We start from the raw sequence: 13,577 nt of genomic DNA on the forward strand, positions 1-13,577 counted from the left end.
GAATTAACCTAGAAGGTAACACACATGCACAGGAAATCAGTGTGAGTCAACTCCCTGTATAGCTATCCTTATCTCAACTAGCAAAAAGCCTTGTTCCTTCCTATTATTGCTTATACTTTCTCTTCAACAAAATTAGAGATAAGGGCAAAATAGTTTCTGCCAGGTATTGAGGGGGTGGAGGAGGAGGGGGCGGGGTGGGTGGTAAGGGAGAGGGTGGGGGCAGGGCGGAGAAATGACCCAAGCATTGCATGCACATATGAATAATAATAATAAAAAAAAGAAAACATGTTAATGAATGAAATTGCCTCCTACTTTTTTGGAGCTCATAGAGTTAGAAGACAAACAGTATACCAACAATGAGCAAAATAATTCTCAAGAAAATAATTCTGGATGACATCCCAAGAGAAAAGAAGACATATATCTATATGAAAACTATACATGAATGCTGATACTACATTTTTTTGTCATCACCCAAAACTGAAAACAAACTGAGTGTCCATTTTCAGTGAGAATGGTTAAACCAACTGTGGTATATCCATGTAATACTAATCAGAAACAAAACAAAAAACCAGTAGATTACTTAGCCAAGCAATGACATGAGTTAAAAGAAGCCAGACTCAAACAGCTAAATACTGCATGCTATCATTCATGTGACATCCTGGAAAGATCAGTGGTTTCCAGGAGTGGAGGGTAAAGTGCAGAAGGGGATAGACTACAAAGGAATATGAAAAAATGGCAGAGGAGTGATAGAAATTTTATCTTGACTATGGTTGTAATGTTAAAATTCATAGAAATGTAAACTAAGAACCTATTGTATGTTAATTGTACCTTGATAAACCTGAATGAAGAAACTGGATCATAGGATAGTGTTGATCATTCCGTTAAACTGAGTGGCCAAGGAGGACTTCTTATTGGAGGTGATTAATGTATAAAATGAACCTCTTCAGTGTCCCTTGTTCTGTTACTGGGAAGTAAAAAAGAGGAATGGAGAAAATTTTTAATTTTATTCTAAAAAACGTGTGTTTTAATTAAGAGAGAATTTATGCAACCCCATATCCCAAGAGGATTTATAAGTGCAAGAATGCAAATTTAGTCTGTTTTCGAAGAATGGTATTGACAGGAACAGTTCAAAAAACCTCACCAGGGAGCCTTTTCTGGCAGCGCTGTGCATTTCATGATAAAGTTTGTGCTTTTCTTTTTTGCCTCCATGCATATTAAGTTGCCAGAAATGATAATTAATCACATAAAAGCCTGACATTTGAAAAGATAATGTGTAAGAGACAAAATCAAAGTTCTCTGCTGTCCTTCTTTGCCAGGGCTCTCAGTTGAGAGAGCCTTGCTAGGAAACCCCACTTCCACAGCACTTGCCCCTGGTGGCCCCAGAATCTGCCCATAGCTGTGGTAATTCCATTGCCCTGGGGAGACATAAGTTGAATTTCCTTCCAGAGAGGCAGTGTATGCCTCAGAAAAAAAGAAACTATAGAGAACTTATAAACTGGCGGCTCATGTCAACTACTTCAGCCAAAGGACTTTTTGGAAGGAGGCTTTATAAGAAATTAGTATATTGAGTCCTTTCTTGTGAGTAAGGGATAATCTCTTTGGAATCAAGAATTCAGGGTATAACAGTAGAGAAAACATTGAGATCCCTGGCGAGAGCCATTCCAAGAGGACCAACCTGGACTCACTCGGGGTGGGGGGTATCTTTCTTCAGAACAGCCAGGTTTTGAGTCTGTAGCACTCAGTGTCCAGAGAAGGGAAAAGAAATCAGACTCTATGTTTTGATGGTTCCTGAAGAAAACTTTCCAGCTCTGCTGAAGGAATTGAGATTTGGAATGAGAAGAGTAGTATTTTAATTTGGCTCCGCTCTGATTTTGTTGTGAAGGTTAAATCTCATCACCTCTTTTGGTCTCTGTGTCAAACAAGGCTTTGAACTTTAAGATGACTTTTACTTCTAGCTGCTGCATTTTATCATTATGTCACTGCTCAAACACCGGTCAGACTGTAGTTATTGTAGTCTAATAAGTAAGCTGGGCCTGCGTGTTGCAGAAAATACAGACTCCATGGAGCTTCCCATATGATTAAGGAAGTAAAAGACACATTTGTAAAAAAGGACACAGTAGTACAAAGCAGGACAGATTGGTAATTAATGAACAATACAGGCAAAGATATGTTAAGAAAGGGAAAAAAATCAATGAAAGCAAAAAGATCAAGGAATGCTTCCTAGAAGAGAAAGGACTTGAGCTGTGCCTTAAAGGATTGTTAGGATTTGAGTAGGCGGGGAGAAAAAGGCCCAGCCTTTAGGAAGGGGAAATGAAGTCAGAGCAGAGAGGAGTCTGGTGGCACATGTGGGAGACAATGAACAGTTTGGATTGAACAGTGTTTTTCTGGCAAGTTTTGGGATGGGGGGATATAGAGATAGACTCGTAGATGGAAGACAGTTTGCAAAAGAGAATGGAAGGGGCCAGATATTGTGGCTTATGCCTGTAATCCCAGTTACTTGGGAGATGAAGAAAGGAGGATTACGGTTCCAGACCAGACGGAGCAAGAAGTTAGTGAGACCCCATCTCCACCAACAAACTGGACATGGTGGTATATACTTGTTATCCTAGCCACACGGGAAGCATAGGTAGGAGGTTTGTGGTCTGAGGCTAGCCCTGAGCAAAAACAAGAGACCTTATCTGAAAAATAACTAAAGCAAAAAGGGCTAGTGGTAGTGGGCCTGCCTAGTGAGTGTGAGGCCATGAGCTAAATTACCAGTACTACAAAAAGAGAGAGAGAAAGAGAGACGATCAGACAGACAGTCATAAAGTCATAATGTAGGCGTGGAAAATTGGACCCCCTCTCTTGTATCTTCAGGAAGTATCAAAACCTCACCAATAGAAGGTATTTCCCAGACAGAAAGACCTGTGCAGTGGGAAGCATTGATATCCTCTATGTGAGCGAGCAGCCAACGTGGATGCTGGGAAAGACATTAGAACCCAAGGCAAAGAGCAAACTCTATCCTGCACTGTGTAACAGAACAACAGCACTTTCTGCAAAGATCCAACTGTTCAGTATCTGAGCTGTCCAGGGAACTGAATTTTATGATGAAATATATATGTGAAATCTCTATCCTCAACATCCTTAATGACCTACTTAAAATTTTAAAGCAATGAATATATGAGAGGATAAAAAAAAGACAAACAAATGAAATACTTCAAAATAGCAAGATAAAAGGTGTCACGAAGGTAATTCACAAGTCAAATAATAAGTCTTGAGTTATTGTTCCTCAATAACTTTGAGGAAGAGGCTTGAGGCAGATTATAAATGAGGCAAGAAAACAGATAAAAATCAGAAGATTTTGGAAGTTGAAGGGATCAGAAATAATCTCGCTCAATCCATCATTTTGTAGATGATTAAACTAAGGCCAGAGATTCAAGTGGCTTGGTCCAGTGCCACTTGGGTAGTAGTGGTGGAAAATGTCTAAAATGAAGGTCTGCCTATTGACACCCATTCAAGATTATACACTGTATGTGAGGGTAGCAGCATCTTTTTTTTTTATTAACCAAATATAGTCAACAATTTATTTAGGTGATTCAGTAATATCTGTTTATGGCAACTTTTACAGCAGTGGTACCATGTCACAAGTAGAAAATGTCAGAGAATTCACATCACAGGTTGGACCATCAATGACTCAAGTGTTAGCTACGACACCGTATATGCTTGTCAACTTGAAGACAATGTCCTTCCTCTAAGCATGCTGTCCTCAATCCATGCCTTCCTGTCACCGTCAGGAGCTCACACAGTGGGGCAGCTGCCCAGGTGCCAATCCCACAGTGGTTATCCCGATCTCTGGTCATCTTTAGGTAGCCATGCTCACCCCATTCTTTACCCCAGCTGAAGGCAGAGCAAATTCTCCATTTAGTAGAACGAATAAAGCACACTGGGTTTCATCAGAGTAAACACCTGATTTCAACACTGTGAAGCATCTTATACTTAGGAAGGGAGGATGCTTTCTGGAGAGTGGATGGAAAAAGAATGGGCCAGTGTGACAGTGTGTATGAGGACGTCCATATATATGTAAGGGCAGGTAGTTGGGGAGGAGAGGAAGGACAGGGGCCCGTATTGAAGGGGCTTGAATGTAAACTTTCAACTGGCCTACTATGTTGATTCCAGAATTCTGGTTTCTAGGACTGCCTTGAAGTCTTCATTCAACATGGTGACAGTGTTACAAACTTTTCTAGAAAAATGTTATTCTTTTTATACTGACAGGGACTCAAGTTCACCCGGGGAAAGGGAGGACGCAGAGGGATGTTGAGATGAGCGCTGGCATTGCTGGCCACCTTATAGAGCACAGGGATGGGGTGACTATCACTGTGACTCCCACTCGCACTGCACCTTGGAAAGCATGAGTCAGTAGATTTAGGATTTGCCTTAGGAATCTGTATGGTTTGGAGGTTCCCTATGATTCTAATGATTGTCCACCTTGGAGGGTCTTTTGGTTCAACATATCAAACACAGACTATTACTTTGGAAAACTGGTAATATTTGCTAAATATCTGCCCTTATAACCCAGCATTTCAGTCTTAGACATACACCCCAAAGAAATAAACTCTTACGTTCTCCAAAAGGCATAAGTAAGAACATCCAGAACAGGTTGTTATCAACCCCAAGCCTGAAACAACCAGTGTCCATCGGTATTAGAATGGATAAACTAAGGGATAGTCATACAATGGACCACTACATACAATGAACAAGAACAAATCACTGCTATAGGCACCAGCACAGAATAATAAGCACAAGAAGAAAGATACAAAGGAGTACTTGCTGTATGACTCCATTTATAAGATTAAAGAATTGGTATAAATAATCTATGGTGATTGAAATCAGAATCATGATTCCCTCTCTATGGGGATATTGACTAGGAAGGGGCATAAGAGAAACTTCAGGGGTGCTGGAACCCTTCTAATATCTTAACTGAGTAGTGGCTATACAGTTACAGAGATATTATGTAAAAATATCTTGAGTTGTTACTTTGTTCAGTTTACTGTGTATGTTGATTATAGCTTGTTGGGGAGAAAAAAATAGAGACTATATATTTGCAATACCAACCTCATGAGGTTGTTAGAAGAATCTCACAGCTTTAAAAAATGAGATAAATAGAAAAAATATAGTATAATAAGATTTAAGTAGCTCAATGCCTATTCTTGTTGAAATCAGTTAGGTACACTACCTGGGATTCACGTGACCCATCAGCTGTTTCAAGCAGTAGCAAAACATAGAAAGTTGATTGAATGGGAGCTTGTAGTCATTTGTGAACTTGAGAAGGACACATGCTAACTATAAAGTTACTGAGGACGCACTGCAGCTGCAGACGTGTGCACGCCAGCTTTTGAAAGAGCTTTTCCTTTCTGTTGCTCATGAGCATGGTGTGCTTTGAAACTCTGGGAAGGGGATCCCTGCAGCTGCATCTTAGCATTCCATGTCCTCTCTGTCTGCCTCCCCAAGAAGACTGTAAACACCATCTGTACCCCTGCATTCACCAGCCCGGAAACACAAATCTCTCCTTCCCATCAAGAAAATTGCCCTCATCCTAAAGTGCCCTGGGCCACTGGTAACCAGCCACAGAGCTTCTGCCAGTTCTGAACTTTGCCAGCCCTGAACGAACACCAAAACTGTTTGTGGTCATTAATACCTGGTGGGTAAACGGACAGAGTAAGTCAAGCTGAGGGTGAGAGGAGGGAATGGAGAGACCCTGTCCAGTCAGTGTGATCTCCTCATTTCAATCTTTGCAAATGTCATGCGTGCTGAGCAGTGTACTTCAGGCAGCTTAGTCTGAATACGTGGGTACAAATATTGATAACACTATATTTGTCCATTACTCTACAGGGCCAGCTCACCTGGACTTGTTTGTTCCTCTACAAAATGAGAATCCAGCACCACATGTATTAAAATGTGTTACATTTTTTTCAGAGTATAAACTTTTAAGAGCTGCTTCTATGCCTTTTCTGGTATACTCTCAAATCCAAAGTATCTTTGACATATAATATACAATTGACTTTAAGGTAACAATTCCTAGTCTCTGGTTCATTGCACCAGTTTTTCTTAATTTGACCATTTGGTCTGAAACTCTGATCATGACTGTGTCCAATTTTCAGAACCTACAAGAATGTAAGATCTATTCAGCAATATGTGTGAACAGCCTGCACTTATTTCTTGACCTGTTAATTCAAGAAAGTATTGTTTACATGACAGATGTTTGGTAAATGTTCAAGAATGAAAACAAATTTTTAAGGCTGTATAAAAATAATTTTATGCAATGTGGTCATACAAACAATGCAATTCACAAATATATATTTTTTCTAGAATAAATCCTTCTGGACCCCCTTACTCCAAAGCCCCAAAACCATTGTAAATAGAAGGATGTCAATAAAGATATTAAAATTAAAAGTCAACCTTGAATGGAGAATTCTTGGTGTGCGTGTGGGGGAAATAATGCTTACTTCCATTTAAGAGAATGGAAGACTGAGAAAATCTGTTCAGTCACTCCATTTTTGTTCTGCAACACAACTCTTCATTAATAGAGATCCAAATACAAAATCAGCTGTAAGAAAAGTTAAACTTTCTGAGGAAAATAAATTTTAAAGAAATGAGGCATGTTTTCTCCTGTTGGTTATTTCTGAAAGAATATTTTGAAGAAGTGTGGTGGGACTTTGTTCTCTGAAGGTTTTGAATTGCTTCTAAGAAACGTTTGCCTGAGGTTGTTGAAACTATGGGGTGTAATTGTCTTTCTCTCTGGTCAATTAATTTTGCAGGGAGGGAGAAGTTAGGACGAGGCAATGGTTTCTCTGCAGAAAATACACCTCGGTCTTATGCTCACAGATTTTTTTTTTCTCATTCGTCTCCACCATTCACTTGTTTTTCTTTCTTAAACCAATATGTCAAACTCAAGAAGCAATTCCCAGAACAAAAACATGCCTGGAAGGGAATCAGAGTTTGAGTAAAACTTCCCTTTGTGCAAGCAGCTCTGTCTGTCATGACATGGTCATTCATTTAGTAAGGCATCCACCACCTTGGGAGAGCATGTAACTTTCAGCCAGTGCTTACCTGTCTGCTGACAGTGCCGTAAGCGTGAAGACAGATACTCCTACCGAGGTAAGCTGTATAAAGGGAATCAGTTTGCAGCCAATCCTGCCAAATAGCCATCTGTCGGCCAGGTACCTGCTGGCATCCACAGGAGCACACGTTACCAGGAGGAGCAGGTCTCCCAAAGCCAGACTGGAGATGAACAGGTTCGGCACATTTCTCATGGACTTGACCGTACAGAAGATCTTGATCAAAGTGATGTTGCCAACGAGGCCTATCAGGATGATAACTCCATAAATTGCAGGGATGACATAGAGGATCCCCGGGTGGAACCAGTCGTCGGTCACAGGGAGATCCACACTGTGATTGGAGGCGTTGCAGTTTGTGAAATGGTCCACTTCCAAGTTCAGGAGGAAACAATTATTTGGTTCCATCTCTAGACTTCTTACCTAAAAGCACCCTTACAATGCTGTTTCTTAACTTTTGATTTTGCAATTAGGTGACAGTAAAGATAAATTCTATCTTCTTTAATAAAGAAAATACTCTGACTGCATCTATACTATGATATTCAAAACTGTCACTATTTTGCTGCTGGTGCTACTCTGGCCTTCACACTACCGGTGCAACCCATCTCCATATCCAATAAGTGAACAGCAACACAAACTCAGCCCAAAGGAAGGCTTAGAGTGAAGCCTAGTCTGCATCAGCTCTTTCTACTTCCATCCTAGTCTCAGTCTCCCTGGCTGAGTTTACTAAGAACTTTTTCCCCTGCTATTTTCACAAAGCATTTCCTGCCTTTCCTGATATTTAGAACCTGAAGGTTTAAAGTGGGTAGAAAAAACTGCACTAAGAAAGCCTCCAATCCTATAGGCAGGATGCTTTGCACGTCACCGACTTCTCCAACGAACGGCAGCTCTCAGAGCTGGGGCTCTGATGAGGAACCAGGAGCACATATAGACAGAGAATGCCAGCCCCCTGCTGGATGCTTCAATCACTGCCCAGCTGCCGGCTTTCTCCAAATGAGAATCAGCCAGCAGATCATAGTCCCTCCATGGCTTAACAGACAACTTGGGCTTCTCCATTTAAGCGTGCGGCACCTGTAGTAGGTATTTAATAAATGTTGCCAGCACTCAGCCTTGTTAGAATGGGGACTGCTACTGAGAAACACATGTACAGAACTCATGCCTTAAACCTTCAGCAATGAATGTTGGGAAAACCAGAAGCACAAAGCATATATACTCTTTGCTGGAGATTTGCCAAGCCCTTGTGTTCCCTTTCTCAGGGAGCCAGCTGTACTCTTAACTCTCAAAGATCAATGGTGTTTTCCAGAAAAAAAAAAAAAAGGTCTTTTCTCATCTGTTCTAAAAATTATATGAACTGGCATTTTTATGTAGCTTTTGCAATTTTTAATTGAATGCTTGCCACATTTTACAGCAAGTTTCTTCTTAAGCCCGTAGTGGGAAATAAAGAACTCTAAAAGAGTTATAGATTCTCCCAAGGAACTGGGAGGTGGGTGAAAAGAAGTAAGTTATGTTGAAGGAGTACTGGGAGTGACTTTATTAAAGACATACTATTTGAATCAGGCTTCACCTTTAGTCAACAACTAATAAATACATTATGAGGGTATATCTTCAAGACTTATAAGGAGCCATCTCTTCTAGATACATAACAGGAAGCTAGTTACTAACAGGCATTACTACTGAAGGGCTCATTTTTCAGGACCCAAGAACAAAGGAACTTGTACTTGTTACCATGCCAGGGTCCACCAAGAAAGCCTCCAACTGTGTTGCCATGAACTCATCCAGTGTACAACACCAAGGTGGCTGCCATGTTCCTTCCGTAATATGAAAGCCTCCTTAAAGCCGGCAGAAAGGAGGAAGCCCAGTAGGAAGACTGATGCTGTATGTCTGGAGGCTGAAGAGCTTCTAGGTAGAATTGAGCATCACCAATAATGAGTCAATAACCATGAGCTTAGTGGCATTGAACAGTTGCTAGCAGTATAGCTTAATGGTGTGATATGGGTCTCTGGGTTCCAGTCCTAGCTCCTTCATTTATTACCTTGGCGTGTTACTTAAGCAAGGTACTTAGTGTCATAAGTTTCCTCATCTGTAGAGTAGGGATAATTTGTGAAAAAAAATCCCTGTTAAGACTGAATAATATTTGGCCCATACTAAGCATTTGATTAATATTAGCTACTTATTACAATCATTGTGATTATTATTTTGGGACTGTGGATTTACTTTGGAAGAAATCAGAAGTGATTGAAATGAGCTCAATAAACAAGGTTCCATGTATACTAGTGAATTAGCAATGCCTTTATTCACTTGAAAGAATTTTATTGAATACCTACAGTTGCCAGGTACTGTGTAAGAGGCTGGGAAAAATAACATGAAGCTTTTTAGACCCTGTGCCCTGTTCCAAGAATGAAATAACCACCTTTTCTTCAGAAAGTGATGCTTATCCTGAAAGGTTGGGAAAGTGTTTGTCATGGCCTTTTGAACAGAGAAAATAGTATGTACCTAGATGGAGGCATAAAGGAAAGAGGAGAACATTGAGAAGGGGGACTAATGCAAGTCCAGAAATGTCACTCAGATTGGAAGAGAGGGGATGTGGAAAGAGCTATATGAAAGGAAGCTAGAAGTAAGTTGAGTGAGACTGTAATGCATCCTGTATTCTTGCTAGTAAGTTCTATCTAGAGTTTTGGTTGACAAAGAGGACTTCTGGGTATTGCTTCTCTTTATTTCTTTACATACCCCTATGTGCTGAGTTGGCCTCACTTCTTAAATTCAATTGGTCTGTTAGTGTTCCTTCCTGTGTACATGAAGCGGGTGAAGATAGATGTTCATTTCTCACAGCTGCTGTTAGCATTAGGTGTTCCACAGCATCATAGAATGTTCTAATGGTATTTTAGGAGTGAAGGTATATTAAGGTTTCACACCTAATATTTCCTGGGATCGAGGATGTTTTAAAAAGGCTAATTAGAGAATTTTTATTCCATTTCAACTAATTAGCTGTAATGACTCTTTGCATCCCTACCATTATGTGTTATCTTCCAGCAGAGAACCAAACACACTCAGACCTGAGCTTAGCTTTTTATTTAGTGACGAGTACGAGATGCTTGCGACTTTCGAAAGTGTTGTAGAACAAGTAGTCCCTGTCCTCAGGACTCCAGTCTCTCAATAGATTTGGATTGAGACTAAGATCTTTGCTTATGTGTTTGGGGCAGGGACGAGGGGTGTCATATATACATTTACTGTAATCGATAGAGTCACATTTTCCATTCTTCCAGAAAAGTACCTTTCTGTAAAACTTTAATAATGGGGGCAGAGAGACTTCTAGATAAAACCTAGAAGGTAGGTAGATTTGATGGGATCAAAAGCCCAGAGACAAAGTTTCTTCCCACTCTCTGTATGTATGGTGTTGTACCTTCTAGTAGCACATTCTCGGAAGAGCAACGGGGCATGTACACAGATAAGATAAATTATAGAATGGATAGAAATTGTGAGTAGAACCAGAGTAAAGAGAAGGAGCTCTTCTGGGTCTGTTTGAGAAACACTGTTCCTGGAACAAAGGTTTGGAAGGGAGTAAAAAATGAGAAATGAAGGATATTTAATCTTCTGGGAAAGATTTTGCATTTGAGGTTGCAGATTACACTTTGACCTCTAAAACATGGTGCTTTAAAAAGCCATCAAAGGCCAGGCACTGGTGGCTCATGCCAGTAATCCTAACTACTCAGGAGGCAGAGATCAGCAGGATCATAGTTCGAAGCCAGCCTGGGCAAATAGTTCTTGAGACCTTATTTCAAAAATACCCAACACAAAACAGGGCTGGCAGAATGACTCAAGCAGTAGAGTGCCTGCCTAGCAAACATGAGGCCCTGAGTTCAAAACCCAGTACCAAAAAAAATAAATAAATAAAAGCCATCAAAATTTCCTGGAGTGCTTTATAAAAATACAAATTCTGAGACTCTACCCCAGACCTACTGAATTGAAATCTCCAAGGATAGGATCCAAGAACTGGTATTTTTCACAAGATTCTTGGGAGATTCCAGCACTCTGCTGCACTGGAAACCAGTGTAGGCTACAGTATGTGCTCCAGAGATCATGACGACATCACAGTGCTTATTCTGCCCTTTCTGCTCATGCAGAGAGCAAGCAAGGAAGCACATTTAGGAAACTGTTGCTTACTACCCAAAATATGTTTCTTGAGCCAAAGCATGGATGTGACCTGAGAGTTTGCTAGAAATGCAGAAGGTCAGCCGCTACCCCAAACCTCCTGATAATTGCATTTTTGGGGGGCGCTACTGGAGTGTGAACTCAGGGTCTTGCGTTTGTTAGGCAGGCCCTCTACCACTTGAGCTATGCACCCAACCTGATAATCTGCATTTTTAAAATAATCTGAATTTTGGCTTGGTGAAATGGCTCAAGTGGTAGAACGCCTGCTTTGCAACCGCAAAGCCCTGAGTTCAAACCCCAGTCCCCCAAAAAAAAGTCTGAATAAGACCCCAGGGGATTTGTGTGCACATTAAAGTCTAGAATATGGTGATCTAGGTATCAGAGAGATCTGGCAACAACGGTGGGGACAGGAACTGAGAACAAGTGGGAGACTGAAATCCCAAATTCAGAATGGAACCAGCAATTTGACTACTTCAAAGGTAAACCAAGAACCATTACAGCCAGGTGTGGTGGCGCATGCCTATAATCCCAGCACTAAGGAGGCTGAAGCAGGAAGATAATGACCCATCCTGGGCTTCATAGTAATTTTTAGAGTTTGAGGCCAGCCTGGCCTACATAGTAAGACACTGTTAAAAAAAAAAAAAAACACCACATTGGGGCTTTTTGATGTCCCTTATAAAGGCTGAGAATAGTCTCCAACTACATGGCAGGCTAACTATTTTTGTCACAATATGGGGGCAAGAATCCCATTGCTTCTCACAAATGTAGGGGATACAGGAAATGGGGAAGACCAAGATGGTGATTTTGTTTTTAAGGTGTGTCATTCAAAGACTAAAGAGCAAGGGCAAGAGGGAAGTCACTCTGGAGGAAGCATTGAATCTGGTGTTGGATATTGAGTTTGCCATATGAACAAGGGAATGTGAGTAAATGAACTTACAAAAATTAGAGATGAAGTCTGGAGGCAGAGAGGTAAATAATTAAGAGAGCAAACTGAGAACTAGAATGTTGAATGCCACATAGCTCGAATATATACTGCAAGATTCATGGAGAATAAAGTGACATTAGGCTTTGAGGAGAAGGTAGTGTGGTGAAAGTCAGTGGCTACTAAGCATGATTTCAATATTAGTTTTGTGACAGCACCATGGAGAAGCTGCTAAAAAGATTTCAGCAACCCTTGCTTGAGAAGATTCAGAGATGTCAAATTTTAGTGCTACAGCAGGAACAAACAAGGCAGATGACTATATCCAGATCCTGTAATGCTGGGATCATTTCAAGTTCCCTTTTCTGTTCTCAACATTCTGTGACTTGTCATGGGGTTGGAAACTTAAGTGAAAGATGAGGGGTGTATTCTGAGAGAAAGAGTCAAGTTTCATTTTGAGCCCCACAAAGCTGCAGAAGAAAATGATGATGCCTACAGCATGCCAGGAGAGGAAGACCATATTCTCAGCCAGCCCCAAGTCTAAGACAACACTGGCATAGTGATTTTTACCGTATATCCATCAGTTCTCGGTATGCTTTTCTTTAAGAGATGGACACCAATTTCTCTTTCCTTGGGTGTGAGCTGCAGTTAGTGCTCAGTAATTCTAACAAATAAAATGAGGTCACAGGAACAGTGGGTAACTTCTAAGACTGGATGGTAAAGGTCATTGGGCTTCCTCCTTGGGATTACTTGCTCTGGAGGAAGTCAGCCACTATATCATGGTGAAACTGCAGTGACCCTATTAATAGGTCCACCTGGTGAAGAAATGCATTCTGCTGCCCGCCACTATGTGAGTGTCATTTAGAAGTAGATCCCCTAGCACCAATCGAGCCTTCAGATGACTGCAACCTTGGCTGACACCCTGACTGCAGCTTCATGGCAGATCCTGAACTAGAACCACCCAACCAAGCTACTCCCAAATTCCTGACCCACAGAAACTGTAAATTAATAAATGTTAGTTATTTTTAAACAACTTCTTTATGGTAATTTGTTATGCAACAATAGATTACACCTGATCAGTAGATCGGATAGACAAGAGAAAGAAAGACAAATCACCAAAAAGACAAAAGAAACAGTAAAGATCTTTTCAGAAAAGGCAAGTGCAGTAAACCTGAGTTGAGCCTTGAGTGTTCAGACAGGGTGTGAGGTGAAGAAAAATCTGGTCAAATTTAGAAAAGTTATGCAGACTGAAATCCATTTGTCATCCAGTAATACTGGAGTTTCTTATCTGGATAAATAGATGCATTTTTAAAATAATATAAGTGAGCTGAACTTTCTTGTTCAGCCAGCACATACCTGGAAATTAGATGATTTATATTCCATTTCCACAGCTGCCCCATGAGCATAGGCAAGTCAAT

At 40.7% G+C, this 13,577-nt stretch overlaps 1 protein-coding gene across 2 annotated transcripts in view; it reads right to left on the reverse strand.

Moving 5' to 3' along the window:
- Positions 1 to 8,026, reverse strand: part of Grpr (gastrin releasing peptide receptor) — a 42,567-nt gene extending 34,541 nt beyond the window's left edge. Inside the window, exon 1 of one of the 2 annotated variants that reach the window (XM_074064322.1) lies at positions 7,087 to 8,026. In XM_074064322.1, the coding sequence (XP_073920423.1) occupies positions 7,087 to 7,499 (413 nt within the window). In that variant the 5' untranslated portion in view covers positions 7,500 to 8,026. The remainder of the gene's footprint in view (positions 1 to 7,086) is intronic. The other variant, XM_074064321.1, reaches the window with a different exon arrangement.
- Between the last annotated feature and the right edge of the window lie 5,551 nt (positions 8,027 to 13,577).

The sequence above is a fragment of the Castor canadensis genome, chromosome X (assembly GCF_047511655.1).
Source record: "Castor canadensis chromosome X, mCasCan1.hap1v2, whole genome shotgun sequence".
Lineage (NCBI taxonomy): Eukaryota > Metazoa > Chordata > Mammalia > Rodentia > Castoridae > Castor > Castor canadensis.